This window comes from Rousettus aegyptiacus, unplaced genomic scaffold, assembly GCF_014176215.1.
Source record: "Rousettus aegyptiacus isolate mRouAeg1 unplaced genomic scaffold, mRouAeg1.p scaffold_m13_p_10, whole genome shotgun sequence".
Lineage (NCBI taxonomy): Eukaryota > Metazoa > Chordata > Mammalia > Chiroptera > Pteropodidae > Rousettus > Rousettus aegyptiacus.
In genome coordinates, this window is record NW_023416285.1 from 73019186 (window position 1) to 73045844 (window position 26659).

The 26659-nt window shown below is 34.7% G+C and overlaps 1 protein-coding gene across 11 annotated transcripts in view; it reads left to right on the forward strand.

Moving 5' to 3' along the window:
* Window positions 1-26659, forward strand: part of RBM47 (RNA binding motif protein 47) — a 140722-nt gene that overhangs the window by 89588 nt on the left and 24475 nt on the right. For 2 of the 11 annotated variants that reach the window (XM_016119957.2, XM_016119958.2), the window contains exon 1: window positions 1668-13872. The exons of 8 other annotated variants lie outside the window; for them this stretch is intronic. In XM_016119957.2, the coding sequence (XP_015975443.2) occupies window positions 13751-13872 (122 nt within the window). In that variant the 5' untranslated portion in view covers window positions 1668-13750. Of the gene's footprint in view, window positions 1-1665; window positions 13873-26659 lie in introns of those variants that run through there. One more of the 11 variants, XM_016119969.2, reaches the window with a different exon arrangement.

The window sequence follows — 26659 nt, forward strand, 5'->3', positions numbered from 1 at the left end:
ATCATTCATATAATATTTTTTTTATTTCTGTGAGGTCAGTAGTAATGTCTCCTCTTTTATTCCTGAGTTTAATACATTGAGTCTTCTCTCTTATTTTCTCGGTCATTCTAGCCAAAGGTTTGTCAACATTGTTGATCTTTTCAAAAACCAACTTTTGGTTTCCCCGATTTTCTTTATGGTTTTTCTAGTCTCCATTTCCTTTATTTCTATTCAAATCCTTTTACTTATTTCCATTTCTTTCTTCTGCTGTTTCAAGTTTAGTTTGCTCTTCTTTTTCTGGTTTCCTTAAGTAGAAGGTTAGGTCGTTTACTGCATTTTAATTGTTGTATCTTTTCCCTATTTTACAAAATAATTTATAAGTGTGAATGACCAATGCTGAATCTGAGTCAGTGAATTCAGATCTTTTGGGGGGACAGAGTGAGAAGGCAATCTAATACATGAGACAGGTATACAGAGAATAATTGATGATGCACTGGCTTCTTATTATGTTGGAGACCCTGTGGCACTGTGATTCTGGTGTTAAAACACGGGCTCTGGAATCTCGCTGCCTGGGCGTGAATTCTGTCTCTTCCACTTAATGGCTGTGAGACTTGGGGCAACTTGTTTAAGTTCTTTAAGCCTCAGTTTATACATTTACAAAATTAACATAAAGATAGTTACTACCTCATAGTGTAGGAAAAAATGAGCTAACATGTGAAGGACTTGGCCCAAAGTTGGTACATGGCAAATGCTCAATAAGGGTTAGCTATTCTTATTTCCTTGTTGTGGTGGTGGTTAGGTCAGATAGACCTATGCTGAGCCAACTCCATGTAAAGTAGCTACAGAGCATGGAGTTGTTTCCATTCGTTTGTACTTCTTTGCTGACTATCTGTGACCTCACCCTCATAGGCTTTCAGGATGGACTTCACTTGCATTTGCTACCAGGCACTGAGACACATTTCCTTCTGGGGTGTGGCAGCCCTGGATGTTACTCTGAAACAAGAGATCTTTTCTCAGAAGGATCACAACCCTTACTTATTTGCTCATCCATCTACATTATAATGATGATATAAGAACAAAGGCAGGAAATACATTTTCCTAAACAAATTTGAAACAAACTCAGGATGGGAATACCATACATTATGAAAATGGTATCATTAAAAAAAAAAATCTAATTTAAGTTTGATAGTACCTCAAATTCTCCTCTTGAGGAAGGGATAGAAATGTCCTTCCCTGAACTTATTAGAGGAGCCAACATCAAAGTCCTGTTGCCTGAGGCTCCACGGGCAGCATATTTCCCCACTGCAACATCAAGGCACATGGCTGCTGTTATGGGCCTAATGGGCATTTTGCACAGATAAAAAAAAGTATGTACATTGTTATTCTCATACTTCAACCAAGGGATGACCATTACTTTTACAAGGAGAAAGAAAGTATGGATCAATCCTATTCTGGAACCTTCAGTTAGCCTCCTTTAAAATGTAATTATAGCCATGTAATTATATGAATGGCATTAACTAAGATAAATCTTCAAACCTTCAAGCAAAGTAATATTTTATTAGCCGTAGCAAGATAATATTTTATGTTGTTATCATTTGAATATAAATATTAACATTTAATATTAAAATAATAAGCAGATATTTAAATAATAATATATGGCTTCTCTTTCTGAAAATGCAGAACATTTTCATGTATACTGTATATTTTTCTCTTCACAATATCTCTGAAGTTTATTATAATTATTTCCATTTTACCTATAGAAAGAAAGAAAATATTCTAAAAAGATTTTCCCCAAGATCTTCTATTTAGAAGAATAAGTACAATCAGTATTCAATTACTCAATTATTCTCCCTCCCTCCCTAACTTCCTCTATTCCTTTCTCCCTTTCTCTTTCTTTTCCTATTAAACCTTTTTATCAAAAGCATCACTAGGTAGTAGAAAGGATCTGGATTCCCTTTCTTTTTTCTGGCCTCATAGGTGCAGAGAAATTGGAAAATACCAAGGAAAAGGTAAAGAAAAGAACTCATTCTACAAATCGATAGTCAGCTTTCTTTAGTATGTAAATCAAGAAGATGAACTTTTCCAAGGATAGGTGAAAAGTGGATTTGATTTTTTTGGAAGACTGAATTTAGTATGAATAGTTTTATTCATTAGTAAGATATAGTTATATTAATAACAGTTAAATTTTATTTATTCCTTCATACATGGAGCAGCATGCCATTTTTGTTCTTTGTGTTGTCTTGCTTACAAATAATTATGTAAGTAAGTGAAAGATGGGGCACATGACGTGCTGAGGAGACTGCTGGGCCATGGATTCTAGATTAGACAATTAGAGTGGCCTGAGATCAGCAGCACAGATATCTCTCTAGATTTGTAGCTCTATATAATTAATCAGAAAATTTTATTGGCTATCTACTATTTTCCAAACTTATAAGCCAGCCAGAATAAGAAACCACTAGTATTTTAGCTTCTTTTTAAAGAATGCCAAGACATCAAGTTAAGCCACATACACTGAGGCAGATGTGAAAGGGTGTGTGTGTGTGTATTATACATTATATCTAGACACAGGTTTTTAATAAGAAAGAAATAGGTGATAGAGAGGAGAAATCACTAACCATAAGGAACCCTTATTTTAAGCACTGCAATGAGTGCTTGAAGTACTGACATTGACTTCTGGAATCTAAAACAAACTCAAATCCTTGTTTGTTATCTATATTTCTATTTATATAATTGAACAAATTTTAACTTGATACAGTTAAACATATTTTTATGTCATTGGCCATAGAATTTTCTTTTTCTGCAAGCTTGCTGTTCATATCCTTGTTCACATTTATTTGGTTATATTTTTCTTACTGATTTGTAAGAGCTCTTGCATATTAAGAAAATTGACTCCTCATTATATGTTTTGCAGCCCCATCCTATTTGTAGTTTGTCTTTGATTTCATTTTAATAAATATTTCTAAATTCCATTTAGTGCTCAGTTCTTAATAGAAGGAAAATAATGATTGGGATAAATTTTTAGTTTAATTTGGAACTTAAATTTTCAGTTTCAATCTTATCTACTATGTTTAGTTGTTTAATTCTCCAACCTAAGTTCAATTATTAACTGATGTGTCTTCTGGCACATATGTATGTACATATAAAAAGTATGAAATGGAGATTTTTTTATGTAATTTTTTTTCTGAAGAAGAAAAAGTTACTTCTGTAAGAGAACTAAGTGTACTGTTAATGGTATTCTATTTCTTCAATTAATCATGATTTTTCTTTGTAGTAAAACTACAAAGAAAAATTATGATTAGTGACAACCACTCAAAAGAAATTTAATAAGCAGTTACTGTTAATCATATGCTTGTAAGTCTGAGGGGTGTAACTTCCTCTTTAAAAAAGTACATTTTCACGGTAATGTATTTTTGAATTTAAAAAAAATTGTCAATTTTAGTAATTATAAGGAGTCATGACTGACACTATTATTTTCATTAACACTTCAGATCACAGCGATTTTCGTATAGATCTTTTCATTGTTTCACTTGGAGCTCGGAGACTGATAATTTCAGTGTTGGCATTTCTAGAAAACATACTGTTAATAAGCTGCTCCATTGCCATTTCTTTGTTCCTTATCTATAAAACAAAGTGGAGAAATGAGGTTCTTGGCAAAGCACTGAGGTGTCAGAGGCACATATGGGTTCAAATAAAAAGCCTGAAACAAATATAGTAGGACTGAGGAGGCACACCCAATCATATTCTTACTAGTCAGAGATAGCAACTGTTATATGACTTTCCTTCTTTCTAGCCATATCTATTGTTGTTCATCAAATAGCTAAAGAGATTGAGGTATTGTTTCACAATGATTCTTAATAAGCTAAAATTTCTTATTAGCATTTATGGCTCTGTGTTCTAAGTCAAAAATATTTTACCAATAGTTTGAAATTCTTGTCGAGCAATTATCGAGTACCTAATTTGGTGCATTTCTTCGTGAATTTACTGGGCAGGGGAGAGAGATTGAAACCGAATGCCTTAGGTATACTTCCGAAAGAACCATCATCTTATTTTGCAAGCAGTGACAACTATGAACAAAAACTTAACTACTGATGTATCTCACTTATTACAAGATGATCTTAAACTTTGTGTATAAGTTTTCATTTTCAAATGTGGACTTACAGTTATGAATACTAGAAGCATTTGCTATTTAGGCAATATTGTGATGAAATAGGAATTGCCATCCATTTTGCAAGTCTGATTGCAAATGATGAGCACACAATAGCCAAATATAAAAAAAGAAGGAACACTAAAGCAATAAACTCGCTTGGCAGTAAACTCGCTTGTAGAAAGGTAGATACCTGGATAGGAAGCCTTTGAGAAGATGATTCTAGGGGAGAGGTAGGAAGGAAAATAAGAATCTGTTTAGATAGATAAAATAGAAAGTTAGTCTTGGGAATTTTTTGTGTAGGTGTGTATCTATTGTGGTTGAGAGGAACAAAGAGAAATTAAGCAGTGGTTTGTAGTCAAATATAACCAAAGATTTGCAGTTCATGATCAAAAGCTAGTTGTGTTATGGATGACCAAGGATCACATCAAATTCCCGTCATGGGGGTAGCATGATCCCAACCATAGTAAAAGTCTTACTACTGCTCTCAGGATATTTCAAGGAAAGTAGCTATCAGAGATGGAAGCAGAGGGGTGGAGTGGGAGCTTTTGCATGGTTAGTGCTGAACTAAGCCAATGAGAAAGGAAAGGAAAAGAACTGGCAGAACTTAATGATGGGCCGAAAAGGAGAGAATGGGGGCTACAACAAAGAGATTTGTTTACCAAATCATTTTAATTTTTCTGATTATCAGAGTTATATATGTTAAAGATGTATAACATAAATGTGTACACAAAGTTAAGATACAGAAGTACATAAAAAGAAAACTTTAAATCACCTGTTTTCAATTTTCTGACCACCCAGAGACAATCACTGTCAATATTTTGTTACATTTTCTAGTTTTTATTTCCATAGTATCAGATGTGCTCACACTGTACATACAGTTTCTGTACTATTTTCTTAATCTCACGTATAAACCTTCACTCATGACATTAACATTTTTCATAAATGTAATTTTTAGTGGCCATACAATTTATATAATTTTTCATGCCTTATGAACCACCTTTATTTACTTATTCCTTTAAGGCCCAGCATTTGGATAGTTTCTAAATTTATTATAAAGAATTCTGAGATAAACAACTTTGTAAGTAAACTTTAGTTTTATTATTTCTTTAGGATAGGTTCTTAATGACCTAATTGCTAAGTGAAGGCAATGAACATTTTCCAAGGCTCTTCATATATATTATAAAGTTTATTTGTTAAAGATTGTTTTTGTTCAATTTATACTTGTCTTACTGAAGAGTAACATTTTAGCATTATTCATTTAAAATATTAGCTAATTTTATTGGTTAAGAGTGATATTGTTTATAATTTTTTACTTTAATATACATTATTTGCTTACCAACGTGAGGTTGAACAGTTTGTTGGATTTGATCATTTGTAATTCCTAGAAGAGAGACATTAAAACATAAATACCATACATACATGATGTATAAATTAATTGATGCACTTCATGTTATTAGTAAACAGGACATCTAAATAGATCATAGAATATTTTTTTCAACCGAAGAATGGAAAGTAAGGGCCCAGTGATGTAACTGTGAAGAGCTACATAAAGAAGCGAGGGGATAAGATCCTAGACCACATCAGTTTTGGGGGACAGAGAGAAGGGAGATCAATAACAGAAAATATGCAAAAACAGATCATAGTAATGAGGGGAACTCAGTAAGAACAAAGTTTTATAGCCCAAGATGGAAAGAGTATGGATTAGACAAAAAGCAAAAAACTAAGGAGAGCCAGATGGAGTTAAAGACTAGAAAGTGAGTGCAAGGGAAAGAGGCCAGTAGAGTGGAGAGTGGGGAGGTGCCCACTCACTACAGTCCCCTCCAACTCCACTTTCCACAAGGCCTTGAGAGCTTCTCAAGAGTTTTCCAGGCAGGCTCTTGTTTATGCAACTCTTTATTTCCTCAAATTTGGCAGTGTGCAAAGTACAGATCTTTTGTATAACCCCTCCTCCTACCCACCCACCTGGCACATCTCTTAAATTTGTGATTTATCCCTTTTAATAATGTAGGTTCCTGTGACTATATGTTGGTATTTTGTCATTGTTTCTTGGCCCTGACATAAGTTGGTCTTAGTGTATACATTCTTTTTACTTAAAGATTGATTAAAAAGTACCAGAGAAAACTAGAAATGGAGAGGACAGCAGAGTTCATGCACAACGTATGTGGCAATGGAGTAAAGGACTGAGGGTATTGGTTGCCTAAAACCTCGATTTTTAAAAATAACATTTTAATATGCTACCTGATGCTTAACACTCACTGTTTTTGCTGCTTATGACTGAATGCCATGCCATAAGAAAGAGTTTTTCCCCATAATTCTGACACAGTGTTATGACACTACGCTTTTGCTAATGCTCTGGCTGAAAATATTGGTCCTCCTAGACACTGCCATCCTACATGCTGTCCATTAACCAGCTCTGTCAATGCCGCCTTTAAAATACAATTCAAAGTCAACTTCTCACCACCAACTTCTCAACTTCGTTACCATTCTCATGTAAGTCACCATCACCCCATCCCCTCGATGACCAAAACAACTTCCCAAACTATCCTTCTGCTTCCTTTTTTTATACCTGTGATTTCTTCTCTATACCAAATTTTTAAAAAAGAAAATTAGGTCACATCACTTCTCTGTTCAGAATCCTCCAGTGAGCCCAATAGAACCCAAAGTCCTTAGAATAAGGTCCTCATCAGAACCCTGCCTGCTTTGCTCACTGTTCTGATGCATCTCCCCTTTCTGGCTATTCTGCAGATACCCCAAGCTCATTCCCCTACCGGTGTCTCTCCTTCCTTCTTCTGGATTTTCTCTGGGTCTCCAAACTCCTTGTTCTTGACTTCATAGATCTCTGTTCCAGTGAGAAAAGACTTCCCTGACCACCCCAATCAAAACAGCCCCCTTTTTTTCTACTAACTTTGCTTTATTCTTCCTCGTAGCATTTATCACTGTTCCCCACCCCCACCCCCACCCCCACCCCCATTGTTTATTGTTTCCCCAACATGATGGGAAGGACTTTGTCTTTCTTGGTCACCACTTTATCTCCCAGGTCTAGAACAAACCCATGCACAGTAGATGATCAGTAACCATTTATTGAATGAATGAGAACTCATATGACCAATTTGAAATCAAGTGTCTTCAGACAACAGTATAGTGGTTACCAGAGGGAAGGGGGTACAGAGAGGTTGAAGAGGGTAAAAGGGGTCAAATATATGGTGACAGAAGAAACTAACTAAACTTTGGGTAGTGAGCATACAATGCAGTATACAGTTGATGTGTTATAGAATTGTACATTTGAAACTTACATAATCTTATTAACTAATGTCACCCCAACAAATTTAATAAAAAGAGAAATAAAAAATTGAGTATTTTGCAAAGTTACCATTTGCTCTCAGTAAATTAGGTTTATTATGTCTAAATTATTTGCTTTAGTACTATTTTATGTTCTTTTTTTTTAAACACACACTTGTGCTAATTTTAGCACCCGTCTAAACTGATCAGCCTTGCAGTTAATCTTTTAAAGACATCCTCATGTTTCTAATTAATGACTTAGTGAATATTTGCAGATCCACAATAGCCAAAGTTTTAATGTGTTACATTCTTTTTGGCATGGTTTCTATTATTTCCATGTTTTAAAAAGTTTCTTTAGAAATATCTATTTTTATGTTCCCAAAAAGTAAGATCTCCTTTTAGAAAGTGGTCGAATAGATAATTAACAAGATTTAATTTCCTGATTGATTAAGGTGTTATGTTTATAAAATATATTATGGTTAAGTTTAATGCCAATATCAATAATACATAATTCTTGAAATAAAAAAAAATTCTTAAGGAAAAAAATTTTTTTAATTAAAGTAAACAGATACAGAATAGTACATATTTTAACATTGTGAGATTTGAGATTGCACCTGTTTGTAACTTAATATGACTGTAAATCAGAGTGCAGATTACTGACGTCTCTTTCCGGAAGCTTTCCACATGGGATGGGCTCTGGTCAACTTGACAAAGCTCTCTGCCTGACTGTAGCTCTTTCTGCCTACATAGCACCTGGTGCTTCGTTTCACCTTGCATTTGATATGTTCTTATTGTTGGACATTTAACTGTCTCTCCAAAAAGATTATTAGCTCTGAGTTAATAGAGACTGCATCAGGGTCCAGATCTTTGACTACATTTCTCACCCCCCCACCCTCCACGCACAGTGCTTGAGTATACCTCAGCATTGAAAGCGCTCAACATCTATTGAAATGGAAAAGCACAACACCCAGTAAACCCAGAATGCTAGAGGGTTTCTGTGGCAATTCTAAGGAAATTAATAAAACAACATTTAATTATTAAAGCACAGAACTCACATAATTCTTGACTAAACCACATGCTTACTGAGCTGTCGTTAACTTGACCACCCATTCTAATTGGGGATGGGGGGGGGGTCTACTTTTTACATTATGACATTTGAATTTCTCTAGCCAAAGTGGAACACAGGGCTTGGACTTTCGACATATTATTTATGACTTTGTAATAGGTATCTTCTCTCCACCCACATTCAATATTTATTTGGGGCTTCCTTTTTAAAATAAAAGTCTGTTAAAACTACCACAGGATGTATAAAGACTGGTAATTGCTTAGTTTGTGACATACTATAGTTTGCTATGTTAGAAGGCCAGAAAGGAATCACTATAAAATCTAACAGGTTTCTAAGAATTAACAAACAATGCTGCCTAGAGGAAGAGTTTAAGGAGAAAATGCACAGAGAATTGTCTTTAGATTTAAATTAGATTTTGTGGCCTTTTAAAGTTATGATTTCACTCAACAAATTAAAGATTTCCTTATCTAGCTCCAAAGACACTATCTCCGAAGTTGAAAAGCTTTTCCTGTTACAGAAATGCCTGTCGCTGGCAGGGTCAGAGTAGCTAGGTGAAGTTTGGGTAGATACATAGAGAGTAAGGTGATTAGAAAGAAAGAAGAGAGGAAAATAATCTAGTTACCTAGAGGTGGTAAAGTGTGACCTCTATGAGCCAGCATCCTTGGATTCAGTCCTTACTCCACTATTTGTTAATTTGTTTGTCTTGGACATGTTACTTTATTTCTCGTGCCTTACTTTTCTCATCTGTAAAATTGGGACAATACTAATACCTACCTCAAAGTGTATTGATGAGGATTGCATGTGTTAATAAAAGGGAAGAACTTACAAACTGTATCTTGTATCTGACAAGGGCTATAGAAGTTAGCTAACGTTTTATTACAGATTGAGGTGATTTTAAGTAAGTGAAAGTTAGACAGGAAACTTAGGTGGAAGTTCAGACTTGTTCTCTTCATTGGCTGCCTTACCAAATATACTCTTTCAATGTATGTAATAAACACGGATACTTGAAGTTTGGGGGTTCTTCATGACTGCCCATTTCACTGCAAAGTAGAGAACATGAGAATGACATTTCTTTTGTGACATGTAAATTTTAAAATAGTATGTCTTGTTTGAGTAAAGCATGGGAGGAAAGGAGTTGGTTAGAGATGGGGTTGGGTTGTACTTCTAATTTATTGGGTAATTCTGTCATTTATTTTGTCTGAGAAGTTATAGGCAGCCTGTACAGTAGCATAATGACATATAATATGACAAAGTTTTTGGAGTAACTTATCCAGTAGCAGATTCTGGAACCCTAGACTCTGAAGAAAAGTTAGTTGCCCTGATCCACTACCACTTCTATCTTCTTTCTCTCTCTGAGTTGGTGTTCCCTGTCAAGGTGAACATTTCTAAAGGTCAGGAATTCATTCATATCTGCAATCAGGGTGGGCCTAAAGACCATTATTAAAAAGTTTGTAAAGGTGGTGGGAATGAGCTAGAGTGAGGATGCCTGGAGATCCCACAGCATCCCTGGCCAATTTAAACTCGAAAGTTCTGCTAACCTGTAAAAGTAATGCAAAGTTAGTTTTACTGCAAAACAATACTCCAAAAGCATTATATTTTCTCTTTGATTTCTGTCACAATATCATGTACCTGGATCCTACTACTGTATTTAAGATGTCTGCCACCTGGCCTATGTCCAAATTAAATAAGTACTAATGTATAAACAGGAGGTACTTGACATACACTTTAAATAACTTTAATACATGCTTAAATTAAAAGCACATCCCACTAGAAACTGAATGGATTCACAAGCTTTATTTTTATAAGTAATAAATAAGTATATTTTCCCTTGTAAGTCAAACACCATGCAGACACCTCCAACACACACACACACACACACACACACACACACACACACACACACACATTCTTCTTTTCCTTCCCTGCTGTTTTTCCTCCTTAGTTCTTTAACAGTTTACATACTATATATTTTACTGATTTATTCATTTAATGTCTTCTCCCTGGCAAGTCTATAGGGTTCATGAAGGCAGGGATTTTTGTCTGTTTTGCTCACTGCTGTAGCCATAGTACCTAGAATAGTGTTTGACATTTAGAAGGTATCTGGTAATATTAAGTTAATGAAATACACTAATGTTACACTTTATACTAATTTTACTCTTTAAAGCAATTGTACCAACTGAGAGGATACCATTTTAAATTTTAAAATGAAAGCCCCCAGCTCCTTTCCTAATGTTCAGATAGGATAAACTCTTCATCCCAGGTGTGGCAATGTCCATTATTTAATTCTTCTTGTCGATAGTATTAATGGGATATTTAACAGATTTACCAAGAGAGAATACTATGGTGGTTTTAATCATACATTTTTGTGGATACTGCTCTATAAAAACGAAGACTTTTTGGTGTGAAGTGGTGATGGAAGAGGGTGGGTAGAGGGCTGTTTACAATGCATAGTGAGTAAACCAAAAGCTGTCTTGGAAGCATTAATCCTTGTTATAATATCGTCATTCTACTGGTGAGTTTTGTGTGTCACATACATTCTTTAGGAGGACTCTCCTATATGTGCGTGCATGCCCTCATTTCTTTGAGCTCACTTTTCCAAAATGGCCAACTATTATTGCTGAAACCAGCAGTATATAGTTTCCTGGCTTCAGTACAAATAGTCAATATCTTTACAGCTAGAGGCTAGTGCCTCAGTGTGTATGTGTGTACAATTTCTTCTCCTTACATTTTAGTCACGCATTAATAAAATAGACAATTTTAGCAAATTGAAGTTCTAAATAATGTAAAACCACTTCTGGCAAATTATATACTACTATTAAATATAGAAAGCAAACACACATTCCCTTAATCTTTCTATCGGCTATATCTTAGCCTTTAGATAAGTTAAAATACAAATACTACTACTACGACTACTACTACTACTAATAATAATAATAATAATAATGCTCTTTTAGTAGGATGTAAAGGTGACCTTACTAGATATTATTTATATTCAAAATAACCCACATAACAATTTCCTGCTTTCATATTATGTCTTCACCGGTGCTCCATTTCCCCCTCTCCCAGACTTGCCTGAGTCTTTATTCTCTTTCTTTTTTTTTTTTTTTTTTAAATCTACCTTAGAGCTTATCTGGTCTGTTTTCTATTTTGAGTCTGTATTTCTTTTTTCTCTGCAGTCTTAGACCCAAGATTTGTCTGTTATTGCTCTAAAACAAAGGTAATTTGTTAAGACAAATGCTCACTTCTCTGGGGATGACTTAAGCTTGTTGTAAATCAGATGTATCAGAAGTTAGCATAACGAATGTAGCACAATACAACACATCTACTGTGATGCCATTGATGTGGTTTTATACATTTCTTCCTTTGAGGGCTATGTAGTGGGAGGCAGTGTCAATGGTAGTAGGAGAAAGGGTGACTTTCACTTTTGCTGTATGCTTTTCTTGAATTCGTTATAACTAGTGTGCATTTTTTTTTTTTTACAAAGACCATATAGATATCTGTGTGCCTGTGTGCATGTATTATTAAAATTAACTTTATTCAAAGCAAAGGCAGGAAAATATTGCTTATTTTTATTTAGGGTAGGTTATGATTGTAATTATTGCTTTCAGGTATTCAGTGAAAAGCTACCTTGTCTTTGATACCTTATTCTTAAAATTTATCATCTTGAGATGGTTTGTTTCCTAAGTTTTTGCATTCTTGATAGTGTTTGGTATGAGAATGCATACACATACACATGCATACAAACACCCACTCACTCTCCAAACCCCAGACTAAAAGTACTCCCTATCTAATGCATAAAGCATGCCATGTACCCAGAATTTATAAAAATTCTCATACATTATACTCAATTATTCTTTTAAAAAGCAGATTTCTGGGTCCCATTTGTAGTCGAGAGGAATTTAATCTAAAATTGGTATTTTGGAAACACTGCTTTAGTGACATTGAAGGATTGCTTCAATTTTCCTTCACTCAAACCTAGCAATTTCATTTTATATGATATTCAATCTTAGACTTGGTCTTGATTTTGACTCTTTACTAACCTGCTCATTTTCTAGTCACTATTGATAGCTTTAGATTATATTAAGAGCAATAGAAGTGTCTCTCAAAAAAATATTAGGTAGAATAGATTTAAAACTTTCTCGTTTAATCTGACCTTTTAACTTCAAATTGCTACAGTTTAATGAATTTAATAGGTTAACAATTACAGAATAACTCCCCCCTCCAAAAAAAAAAAAAAAAAAAAACGGAGATCACAACTTTGTTTTAGGAAGAGTTACGGTTTTGTTTCTCTCTTTATGTGCCATGGAGCTCGTTTTAATCCTGGCTCAGGAGACCTCTGGTCCTGGATGTCAGACTGCTTTCAGGAGTCCTCCTGGAGTCCTTCTTCTGTTCCCCTTTTCCCTGATCTCTCAACTGCCCGAACTGACAAACTCAACATCTGTATGAGGTTCCATCTCCTAAGTGCTTGAAAAGGAGTATATTTACTCTGCGAAAGTGCCTTGGGTCCTCATTATCCGTTGTTATGTACAGACTTTTTATTATCAATGAATCATGTTTTACCACTCCCTTCTTTTCCTTTTTTATGCCCTTTCTATTTTTCTCTGTTTCTTATCAGTAATCCATGTCCAGCTCCAAACCGATAAAAATAAAATGAGGGTTTAGTCATATGTAATTTTTGCCTGTATCTTTTTTCTGCAAGGCTATCATAAACATGATTGGTAGTGATGAGGAGAAAGATAAAAGGTACTCAATCCACATCATTTACCCCAGAAATAATAAGAAAAAATGCAATGTTTGCTAAAAATATAACATTTCTAAGAAATCATAGTAACGTTTCTTGAGTACTTTCTGCATGCCAAGAAATTTTCTAAGCACTTTACATTTAATCATACATTTAATTCCTACAGCAACCTGGATGAAGTAAGAATTACTGTTTTTCTCGTCTGCATTAAGCAGTACAAGTAGTGGATACCTATCTTATTTTAGGAAGGGGGATTTGAAAAATCATTTGTTTCCTTTTAGTCAATGTTGGCATTTGAATAAAATATTTTAGTTAAATTTCCTTCTCTGTGAAATGCCAGAGCTTCTGTTTTCTTGGGCCTTCCCCAAATCCGTTTGTTACAGTGCATTTTCCGTGAAGCTTTCAGACTGCTGTTGAGTGTTTTGTATCTGGCAATTTTAACACCTCCCTTCTTTCTGTACCACCCACTCAAGGCTCATTCCAGGTGCCCTTAGCAAATGACTCCCAAGGCATTTAATTGGCCAAAGCTCATTGACCAATGCGGAGACTTGTACCCTGTATAACAGAGTTACGCAGTTCCTGGAATCAGGAGAGAAGGTTGTTCAAGCAAACCTTTTGTGACTGGTTAGCCTGTTGCACCCAGATTTCAAGATTGGAAAGGTAGGGAACACCTTATTTGTTTTAATTGTATGATAGGAGGAGATGGTTGTGTTTGGTTAAAGTAATTTAGATCAGGTCGAATAAACAAATGATCTGTTTTGTTTGTTTATGATTAAAGGCAAAAAAATGTTTTTGCAAGAATTTCAAATACTGTACAGTTTACCTCACCAGGAGCAAAACCAAAATTCTTAAGTTATGAACATTTTTTAAAAATCAGTTCATTAGCAGCTCTTAACTTTATGCACTTAAAAAAACTAGGTCTTCACAAAGTCATTTTATCATAAAACACTATTTAAAATAAACTATGGGATAAAAAGCAGGAATTTATCAATAATGTTCCCATTCATCTTCCAAAGTCATTTCAGTCTTTAAAGAAGAAATTTGTGATCTTCAGATATGAGATAATAAAAAATAAGAAAAATTTATTGAATTAGTATTATGATAATTATAACATAAAGGTTAGCGGTAATGACATTTTATCTCTGAGAGAAGTTCTGGTATAAGAAGGCTCTTGTATTAATCATTTTTTTCAAACCAATAGCAATTTATTAAATGAAATTAGTTATATGTAGGTTATATACTTTAAATACCGCAAATTAGTTTTACTTTCATTATAAAGAATAGTTTAATATTTTATGTACTATTTGAGATTTATCCTGACATTGACTCAAAGAAACCAGAGAAATAGGGTCTTTGCTTCTTTCTACCTGGAAATGGAGCAATTTGAATAGCATTTGAAGCTTAACCTCAAAAGAAAAACCTTTCTCATTGTGAAAAAATATGATAAATCAATGTTATGACAAAATGTATATACAAGAAACATATATTGTTGTACTTATTCATTGGCCGACACCTAATGTTTGCCATTAGAAGGTAAATTGAAGTCTGAAGAAAAGTAGAACTGGTTTCCCATGATTGCTTTTTCCCAGAGATGGCTTAAAATGAGTTTGTATTTTATAACAGAAATTACATAATATATTTTTATTTAAAAATATTACACGAGCTGTGGTACCTACCATTTGTTAAAAAAGTTAAAGTATTTAGTTAAAATTATTTTTGTCTAATTTGTAAAGAGAATTTTTTTAGCGTACATATCACTAAGTGTAAATGACCAATAATTTATCTCAGATTCCTCCTTGTATTATTTTTACTTTACTATTTAAAAGATTTCCATCCTGAAACCTAATTTTATTAGATTTGTTCAAAATGCCATTTTATGAGAAGTCATTCTTAAAGTCTCCTTCATAGTCTCTTACAGTGGTTGACTCCTTGGGGAGGTGGATGTGGTTAACCAACAGTCACTGAGTTAACTATTCACAGCAGAGAATACTTGCTAGCCATCTTCTCCAGTACAAGGAAATGCTGTTGCTCAATTCCAAGCTGAGGTTCAAAGGTTTAGATTAACTTCACAGATCAGAGGTTAGGCACGAATTGCTGCAATTTGTAGTTCAATTCTGCAGATATGACAGAATTTCACAGCTATGATGATTGCTTTTTTTCCACTTCTGCACATAGGCCTGGCTGGGCAGTTAACAGCGTAATTTGTACAAGTCAGCCCTTGGCACCTGAGTTTAATGAGTAACTAACTGATGCTTTAGGTTTCACTGGTACAAGGTGCATATTATAAAAAGGGTCAAATGTTAATGCACAAAGACGGAGGGGGTGGGGAGTGATATCTCAATAACTACCACCTATGAATTGTATGTAAAGAGTTAGTAATTTGTGTTTATTTTTAAAATCCTATTTCCATGGCGTAAATGTTAGTATGTTCATTTTATTTGTTTATTTATTTATTGCTACTAAAAGAGGTAGATAATTATTTTTAATGTTAGCAAGAACAAACTGTCTGATTAGAGATTATTGACTGAGCGGTAGAAAGTGAAATTGCAGGCTCTGCTTACTCCTTTCATGGAGTCTCCTATTTCTCAAAAACTTTCCAAAATATGATAACTTTTCAAGCAGCTAGGGAACCAATTGGATAACCAGGGATATCTGAGCCCAGGATATTTATGAGTCTCCGACATTCTCTACTCTTCCACCAACAAGCTAAACTCCTATATTTCTAACCCAGGTTGAGAATATCTTTTACTGTTTAAAGCTGAATATTAGCACTCTTGAAAAAATTCTTAGATGGTGGGCCTCGACAATTCATGGGTTTGCCACTCACAGTTTGACTCCTCCTTATAAATGACTCTGAAGCTTCTACGTAAATAACATATAATTTGTCATTTTTATTATAGCACAACTTTTAATTTTCTACTCTTCCAAATAAGAGTGCAAATACAATTGAATTCTTCCACAAAGCAGAATAATTAAGAGCACAAATTTTCAGACCTTCTGGATCTCAGCTTCACCACTTCAACCTTAGCCAATGGGCAGCCTCCCTGTGCCTTAGTTTCTATGTTGCCAGATGAGAATGACCATAGAATTTGCTTCATGGGGTTATGGTAATGACTAAATAAAGACAATATGTAAGAAATGCTTAGCACAGTGCCTGGTGTATAATAAGCACTCGATGAATGTCAGCTATAATTAACATCATTAATATTATGTAGCTTGTGAATAAGCCTGACCTACCCCATACATATCCCAACTTGGGTTAGACTTGGTTTGCTCTGTTCATTTCATGAAGGATGCAAGATATGGCATAGTTGGATAAGGCAATTTGGGAAACTTTTAGGATGCATTCCTTTTGAATGTTATGGGGAAGTGTATTTTAAAATTCGTGTTTCAGGTCTAGCATGCTTTTTAGATGCTGTCTCTCTCTCTCTCTCTCTCTCTTTTTTTTTTTTTTTTTTTTTTTGCTCCTATCAGATTAGCTGTCATGTGCAAAAACTGTAAAAAGATAAATCCAAAAAAATTTGAGTTAAAAAAAATCATAAATGATACAACATCAGAGGGATAAATTCTATCCCTGATGCTCTGTATTATACTTACTAGAATTCATGCTTTCCAGAAACACCAGAAATGAAGATCTTATAAAGTGATTTTTTTTCATTCCATTTCTTCATTTTATTCCTATGAAACAAAGGAGTATCATTTGAATAAAAACAATTTTTACTACCAATGACGAAAATTATATATTTAGCATTAAAAAGGTGGTAACAGTACCTCCCATTAGTTCAACAAGCACCCACTGTGTGCTAGGATTGGGTGAGGCAGTGGAATTATACTATTGAGGCAGAGCTATATTTTACTCTGGTAAAGTGTACAATTGACTGGAGATGACCACTATTATATCGTTATTATTAGATCAATCATATAAAATTGCCAATAGTCTTCTGGTTTTATCCTCTAAAATGGCAATTTCATATGATTGAACCTACTGTTGTGAGGAGTGCTACAAGGTATGTGACACTGTGGGAACATATCTCAAGGGGCTTCAGAGATGGCTTCTGAGAAGAAGTGAAGTTTAAGGATGCGTATAAGCTGGCTAGGCCTGGGGTACTGGTGAGGGTTTGAAGTATTGGGAACAGCATGTTTAAGGGAGAAAGTGACACAAAATGAGGCTGACAAAAGGAGACAAAGTCTTCCTTATAGGACTTTCTATGGATATTGACTTCATCCTAGGGCAGTGGGAAGATTGTTTAGAGGCTTTAGCAGGAGGGTCATATGATCAAATTGTGTTTTTAAAAGGTCATTTTGCCTGCCATGAGAGCTCGATTTATTGCAGTGGGCAAGAGTGGATGGGATGAAGTCAGTTGGGAGGCTCTAGCAGGCATCCAGGCAGGAACTGGTGATTGGCAGTTTACAAGATGGTTTCAAATGTGGTATCTTATTTTATCCTTATAACAACTCTTACATGAGGTGTAAATACCAGCTATAGTAAAGTGTCATGCCCATGGTAATATGGTACTGCTGGCAGTGAGGACTAGAATGCCATTACCTGACTCTTGCCCTGTGGTGTCTTGGTAGCTTTAGGCCCTGGGTGTGGGCAGTTGGTTTCTCTTAAGAAAGGACCTCAGATCCCACCATTTGTTGAAGAGGGGACTCATAAGCAACTCCTAAGATCATGCCTGAAAAACATAAAAACAAGCCAAGAGTTCTGCTTTGAATAGCTTTTCCTTCTACTGGAATCTAGGAAAAGTTCCCCTGTTTAGTCTTCATAAACATTCCATGATGTAGTGAGCAACATACATAGCTGTTTTACAGAATGAGTGGGTGAGGGAATTGGAGTGAATAAATTTCCAGTAATGCCTGGAAACCATTTATTTTCTCTAGGAATTTCTCCGCACGTCTTACTAGTATACCTAGTTATATGACCTTCAGAAAGGCAGTTTTCTCCACAGTAAAACCAAGGGTTTGGACTAGAGCTGGACGTCTCAAACTGGGTGCCCTCGGGTACCTAATATTGTGTCAGGAGGAATGTGAAGCCACAGGACAAAAGTGGCATGGGTTTTGCTGAAAGATTTTTATGACAAAACAATATTGAAATTTTTATGAAATGTGTTTGGAGTCATTCTGGAGACAATTGAACCTAAGTGTTTCATTTCAGGGAAGTTTTTTGTTACTTAAATAGCTGTGAGAGACATATTAATAATTCTTCCATGAAGATGTAATAAAACTATATAAAACTTTTAATTTCATTTATATATTAATAATTGGCTTTCAATTCATTGAGTTTACATTTCTATTACCATGATATTTTTAAAGGGGGAAATTTTGCTATAATGCAAAGAGGACACTCACAATTCTACACAAATAATGCATGATAGAAATGGGGCTTTATAAATATTTCCTCTGTTCTCCATATAATTCTGCAAGGAACTATCTCCACTTTATGGATATAGAAACTGAGGCTCAGAAAAGTTGAAATAATTTGTATGGATTTATTTAGCTAGTAAATGAATAATGGTGCAGGAGTCTAAATTTTATTCTATTGCCTTGCCAGGGTAGAATTAATTTCAGGACGCACCTTGTAATTTGAACAATTATTTTTATTTACCAAACACTGTGATATGGATCATTAAGTTTTATCTGGGATGCAGCATGTAAGAAATCATCCTCACAGACTTGGGTGTGGATTATATGCTTTGAGAATAAATTGTTTAACAACTGGTAACTCTGATGTATTTGATGGTGGGACACTTTTTTTTTTCCAATAAATCATCGATAATAAGGATTAAACTCAGCTCATGGTTTAGTTTTATTGCATTGTTCCCATCAGGTTATAGACTCCATCGGATGCTTTGTCAGTCATTGCAATACAAAGATAGTTATGGCAGAATAATTTTGGAGCCGCACTGACTTTTTAGGCTATTTTAATCATCAGGTTCCAACCTGCTCTCTGTAGTCTTAGATCCTATGGAGCACCCACACAGCCCCAGTGGACGATGGAGCAGAATGGGTATTGAGCTGGCGGTACCTCTCTATATCATTCCCCACCTCTACTTCAGCCAATTCATATTTTATCAGTTTTATTTGTTTCTGCATCTAGGTAAATTTTTGATGGAAGAAAGAGTGCTACACCTTAAAAAAAAAAATGAAGCAAAACAAAAAAAAATTAAAAACCAGTTTCAAAACTACTGGTAATTTAACTCCAAAGGAGCAAACTCTGGCTCAACTAGGTGAAATGATTTGCCTAAGAATACAAAAGGATGCTCAGCAGAGCTAGAATTAAAACTAGTCTTCTAGCCCCCAGTTCAGTGTTGTAGCCACTATATTGATTCTTAGATGGTTTGATGAGGACTCTCAGTAGTTGGGAGAGAATATTCTTAAAATTGGATGGATTCTATAGCCAGAGGTGAAATAAAGGTAAGAGTTTTGTGCTTAGGATATATTTTAATATCTCATCTAAAATACCCTTATCTTGAACTTAAGCCCCCCAAATTAGAATATTTTTTATTTCATGACTTTAAATATTATCCTTAAGACCCCAAATCCTATTTTTGTAGGACTTACCATGCAAAGAAGATCCTCAGGAGATTCTTAACTACATATTTAGGGCAGAATATCAACTCTAATCAGTTGGTAGTGGATGGCGGTTCTTGTTTTGTTGGTTTTTGAGACCCTCTCTAGGTTAAGCAGGAAAGAGTGTGGGAATCATGAGGCTTGCATTTATTCACTTGATATTTATTATTACCGCTTTTGTTCATTTTTGTACTATGTGTTTCAGGAGAATAAAAGATCTTTTCATGTCTATTAGAAGCTTAATTCAGTTGGTGAGTCCAGACAAACAACAAACTCAAAAATACTTAACCTTGGATAAGTCGCTTAACTTCTCAAGGCCTATTTCTTTTTCTTTAAAGTGAGAGGCTCAGTTTGCCTATATCTAAAGAATGCCTGAAGTGGTTTTTAGTAGAAAGATATGAGTACAAGACATTGAAAACATAAATAAAAGTCATTGCGTAGATATCTAAACTGTGAATATGGTGTGTTATATAACCTCCATTATCTGCCAATGAAAGCACATCAATTTCTTTAGGAAGGAAAAGTTTCCCTGCATTAAATATTAGGAAAAATGTTCAAGTTAATCATTTTTTTAAATGTAAAAATAATATAATAGAAATATCCTTCGAGATGGCCTCTAAGGTTCCTTTTAGGTCTAACACCTATAATTCATAAGTGACAGGTAAAATACCACAGGCTGAGGACACCCAAAGCAAAGAAATGGTCAGTGGGCTTCAAGGAGAGGTTTGCAGAATAACTAGAATTTTGAGGGTGACCAATTCTACAGATTAGTTCTAATTTTCATCCTCACCCTGGCATTAGTTGCCTTCAAAAACACAACACATACTAAAAGTCCACACTTGCACCGTTTATGGATTTTTATTGGATTTTCAAACTTTAGAACACACCAAGCAGGTTTAAAGGATAAATAAGTTCATGAATATTTAGATATCCTCTACCATTACCAACTACATCTGCCAGAAATGTTAATATTTGTGTGACTTAACTGCTCAGCTGTACTGAGCAATTTCAGGGAGACAGCCAAACTTTGGCAAGAAAGCCTGCCACTGGCCAACTTATCTTTCTCTCTGAGGTTGATTGTCCCTTGCATATTAATATAGAATAGATATTTCAAAAATATTTTTGGATTCCTCTCTACTCAGATTTTGTCCCACTTTGTAATACTGGTTTGTTTTGTACTTTAGAAAATATACATTTATATATATGTTGAGACAACTTCCAAAATCTAAAAGCATGAAAGAATTGGAATAGTTCTTGAAACTGGCTCTAATTTTAGAAGAATATGGATGCTTTTTGACTAGATTTCACCTAGTTAAAATGTCTCATTTGCTAATATAGTGGTCATTTGTCTCTCTTTGCAGTTTGAATCCCAAACATTAAGGGAAAAAACTTCATAACCTAGAACTTCATAACCTAGAACATTATTTTTCTAATCATTTTCATATTTTTCCTAAAAATCTGCATTCCTTCCTCCTTTTGATTCCATATATTAACTCTACTGGTTCTCCATGACTCTCTCTCTCTTTTTTTTAAATTGTGGTAAAATATGCATAACATAAAATTTTTAGCATTTTAACCAATTTTTAGGTATACAATAGAGAAACGTTGCATACATTCATGTTTTTGTGTAACTATACCACCATTCATCTCCAGAACCTTCTCATCTTCCCAAACTGAAACTTCGTACCCATTAAACAATAACTCCCCATTACTTCCTCCCCCAGATTCTACTTTCTGTCTCTATGAGTTTGACTAGTCCAGGTATCTCATATAAGTGGAATTACATAATATTTTTTGTGTGTGTCTGGCTTAATTTCACTAGCATAATGTCTTCATGGTTCATCCATGCTGTAGCATGTGCCACAATTTCCTTCCTTTTCAAGACTGAATAGTATTCTATTTTGTATATAGACCACATTTTGTGTATCCATTCATGCATTGATGAACATTTGGGTTATTTCTACCTTTTGGCTATTTGAATAATACTGCTGTGATTGTGGATGTACAAATATGTTTGAATCCCTGCTTTCAGTTCTTTTGGGTATATACGCAGTACTGAAATTGGTGGAACATATGATAATTCTATGTTTAAGTTCTTGAGGAATCACCAAACTTTTCCACAGCGCTGCACCATTTGACATTCCCAGCAGCAATGCACAGGGCTTCCAATTTCTCCACATCCTTGTCCACACTTGTTACTTTCTTTGTGTGTGTGTGTTGGGGTGGGGGGAGTTGTTTTTTCGTTTTATTTTGTTTTTAGTTTTAGTTTTTAATAATAGTCATCCTAATAGGTATAAATTGGTATATCATTGTGGCTTTGATTGCATTTCTTGAATGATAAGTGTTGGTGATCATCTTTTCATATGCTTGTTCCCTATTTGTGTAGCTTCTTTGGAGAAGTACTTATTTAGACCTTTGCCCAATTTTAAATTGGTTGGTTTGTTTTGTTGCTGCATTGTGGGAGTTCCTTATATATTCTGGATATTAATTTTTAATATTTTAAGGATTAGTTTCTCCCATTCTGTGAGTTACCTCTTCACTCTGCTGATCGTGTCCTTTGGTTCACAAAAGTTCTTCATGTTGATGTAGTCCAATTTATCTATTTTTTCTTTTATTGTCTGTGCTTTTGGGGTCATCCAAGAAATCACTGCCAAATCCAATGTTATGAAGCTTTTCATCTATATATTCTTCTAAGAGTTTTATAGTTTTAACTGTTAACACTTAGGTCTGTTTTGAGCCAATTTTTGTATATGGTATATGGTAAGAGCCAGGATTCTCTTTAAGAAGGTACTTTTCAATCCCACTAAGTGTCAGCGAAGATGTGTTTCAGCCAGTTAAGGAAGTGGCACACACACATATTGACATCTAATGCTCATCCTCACTTATTTTTCTAGTGTAGCTTTGGTTGTTTCCCAACAGACATGTGAGAGCAAACTGAAGCAACTTGGGAACTAACAGCTTGGCTGGCTCCGCTCTTGTAACTAGGATACAGCAGTGAGGCTGTGACTGGGATCAGGAAGCATTTTGATGTAAACATGTTTGATAAAATCCTAACAAAAGGACAGCAGAGAGAGATAGATAGCATTTTAGGCTAAAAAGAAAAGTGTATGTGTTAGGTATGTACATATATTTAGCAGCAGAGAAAAAGAGAGGACACTCCACACTGAATGTGGCTGTGAATTGTGGGCTACAGTCGATACTTATTTTTTTATACAAAAATAAATTTCTCATGCTGCTTTAAAGAAACAAAGCTAGATTAGCCACAATTATGTTTCTAAACAGTTTTCCAAAACAGTTATCCCAGCTCTGTTTTATTGTGGACTGAACCTAGATGTGCTTACAATGTAAAATGGTAGAGTCTGCCTAGCCTTTACTTGTAGAATCTTGAGAAGTAAGAAGAAACTACCAGGCTGTGTAAGCTGCCTTGCCTGGTATCAGGACCAAAGGTCTGTGCCTGACTGGCTGCTCTCTAACAGGTTTGGAGATAACAGCCCACACAAATATAACTCATAGTTGCAGGATTTTGTACATGAATTAGATTTTCAACATTAGAACTTGATATTGGCAGTTGAGTGTCCAAATCCCAAGTAAATTAAATCTAAGACTGTGGTTTCAAGCCCTATGAGAAACAAACTGACCCAATCCACCCCCACATGGTTTTCTTGGGGACTGCTGTATGAGCGATAAACTTTTTCTGTTGTAGGTCCTCATTTATCTTTACTATAAAAGGGGATTAGGAGAAAGAGGAAATAACTAAGCCAATTAAATTTTCTTAGGGTGGGGTAAGATAAGCCATGCTTTCTAAAAATAGTTTGCAAGATTGGTATACTATATTTCCCTTGAAGCCTTAAAGTTATTTCACACTTTATTAACTCAAAGAATATCCAGTATTTCTCTTTCTTTGTGAGACTAGGAATAAATGACTAGCTCAAATCAAGGACTTTTTACTGGTATGTTTTTTGGCCGAAATATTAGCTCAACTGTGCACAATGAAAGCACAGAGTATGTGAGACATGAATGGCAATTATACTACAATGCTAGTCCCAGGAGTTCAATATACCTGGAAAATATGAGCTTCTTGACACGTGAATCTTTCATTCTAAATGTTCAAGACTCAGGAGAACTATGGTTATATATTTTCTGTTCATTTCCATTCTTAAACTTTAAGTCTACATTTCATGGGTTTCTTTCATTAATAGTTGTGCTTTCTATGTAAATTTTATAGTCTTTGTGACTTTTATGTAAATTTCCAACTAACTTTAACTTTCTAGTTAAATTAGAGACTGGTAAAACTGGTTCTCCTTCCCCCTCCCACCCTTTCTTCTCCTTTTTAAAGTATCTTTCCTCAAAAGAGAACTTTTTTTCCCAAATATCTGCAAATTCTCCCTGAAAAAATTTATAAATTTAACATTTAAATAATTCGTAATCATCAAGCTCTTTTTCCTTCCCTAGTTCTAAACCATATATTACAACATTTTGTTCAAACGGTGAATACCTGTTAAAAACTGGTGTGTGTGTGTGTGTGTGTGTGTGTGTGTGTGTGTGTTATTTAAACAGTGATTAAGCAAACAGCTAATCAGATAGTAGTGTTGCTCTATTCCTATGTATTACACTGGGATACTTATTAACCAAGGTGATTACATTTAAAAAAAAACAGGAATATTAATGAGAATTTAAGATGAGAAAGAGAAAAAATAATTAAGAAAAAGAAAACGATGGAAATGTGAATAAGGAGGAAAGATGACAGGTGGAAATGATTTTTTCCCACTAAAACCAGAGGTCCCTGTGCTGCTCCCCCACCTTTTCCCCTCTGCAACAAGAGGTCGTTGTTTCCCTGTGTGGTACACTACCACGGAAAGTGGAAAGGTAGATAAGTGAGTAACATTATTGGATTGAGAACTTTGAATTTTTCGGTATTGTTAGTATCAGATTAATTTGCGATCTCCTGTCCAATTCATCAAAATCCAACACTGCATGGTAGAGAACTGTGCCGGAGCAGAGAAATACCAGGGAGAAAAGGATCCTACCAATGCTAGTGTACGTGAGCTCAAGCTCTGTAATACCCAGCTTCTCAAAATACCTGCACATAAAAGAGCATTTGGAAACTGCCTTTGGTCAGGCACCATCTTTGTGCCTATTTCCTTGTGGCATGAAATCTCCACCAAATCCTCAAGACAATGTAGTAGAAACTCAGCATAGCAACTAAAACAAAAAAGAAGTCATGGAAGTTCTACAGCTGCTTGCTCAGTGCCTGCTTTACCAAGGAAGTTCTAAGGAGGTTAACATTTGCATTCAGCATAGTCCATCAATGGTTGTTGCAGCTTTTTCTCTTGACACTGCTGGTGCCTGAGCTATGTATTAGGAATGCCAGCTCCCAAACCAAACTGGCCTACTCATTCTTACAAAGGGACCTATGATATTCTTATATACTACTATTTGGCATACCGCCAGAAGGTAATAAAAGAACATATCCTGCAGAGTATATACATATGTATATATATGACATATATATGACATAGTAACTATAAACCTTACTACTACTACGTAACTACTACTTGCGTACTAGTTTGAAATTGGAAAAAAAAAAGAATAACATTTGCACATCAAAAAGAACTGCAAAAACTTATATTTGGAAAAGTTCATTTTCTAAATCTGTTTTGGCATAAATTCAAGGAACCAAATGAATGAAAAATACCCTTTACACACAAATTTTAGAATTTTTAAAAAGCTATATGTGCATCTCTACTATATATGGATAGCTGGGTTTTGTTTTGTTTCTAATATAAATAGACTGCTGTCAAATAGAAGGTAACTAGAGACTGTCACCCCAAAGATAAGGCTTCTTTATTAAATTACAATTCCAAATTCACCATTATCTCGTTGTGATTTTGAGCTAAACACATAATCACCTTTGTTCTTAGCTTCTCCATTAATAAAATGGGACTGATACTTCTACATAGTATTGTAGGTATCTATTAAATACACAGGGAAAGTATATAGAAGGAAGGAAGGAAGGAAGGAAGGAAGGAAGGAAGGAAGGAAGGAAGGAAGGAAGGAAGGAAGGAAGGATAGAGATAGGGATAACTTGGTTCATATTCTTAATGACATGGGGGACTTCTTATCTAAAAGAACTCTATTATGAATCCCTTTATAAATTAAAGACTATTTTTATAATAAAAATAATCTGTGAAACTGCCAGTTTACATATTCAAATGCTAGCCCATAAAGTTTTTCTGACAATATTATGCCCAGGCTTCTTTCTTGAATTTGTGTTAGGAATATTAAAATTTCATTGTTAATAAATAATATTTGAGACCTACTACATTCAGTGGGTAGGCACAAAACATCAGAGTAGGTATAGTAAGTAGTATAAAAAGAATAAAATGCACAATTTCACAAATATAAAAAAGAACATAGTATTTGCTTTTTGTATAATCATTAGTTTTAAAATGCGTCATTATAATCACTCATTTCATATGTACAATCTTAAAACCTTTTTCTATATAAATATAAAAGATAATAGCTGTATAAGTTCCCTTCAGTTCATCCACAAATTTTTTGAAGTAAACTCCCTAAGATTCTTTAACTTTTGAAATTGCATCGTCAGGCAGAAATTTTGTGATTCGAACTGTGGCTATATAGTTCTCTACAGAGAAGATCTCTGAAAAACATCTACTGTTTTGATGAACTGAAATGATGATGATGATGATGACGACGACGACGACGATGACGACGACGATGATGATGGGATTTTTGTATTTACTGTAGCCAAGTACTTTTCTTAGTGTTTTATATGTATGATCTCATTTAATCCTCACATCATGAAGTATATTATAAATGGTGAAACAGGCTCACGGAGATTAAGTGGCGTGTGATG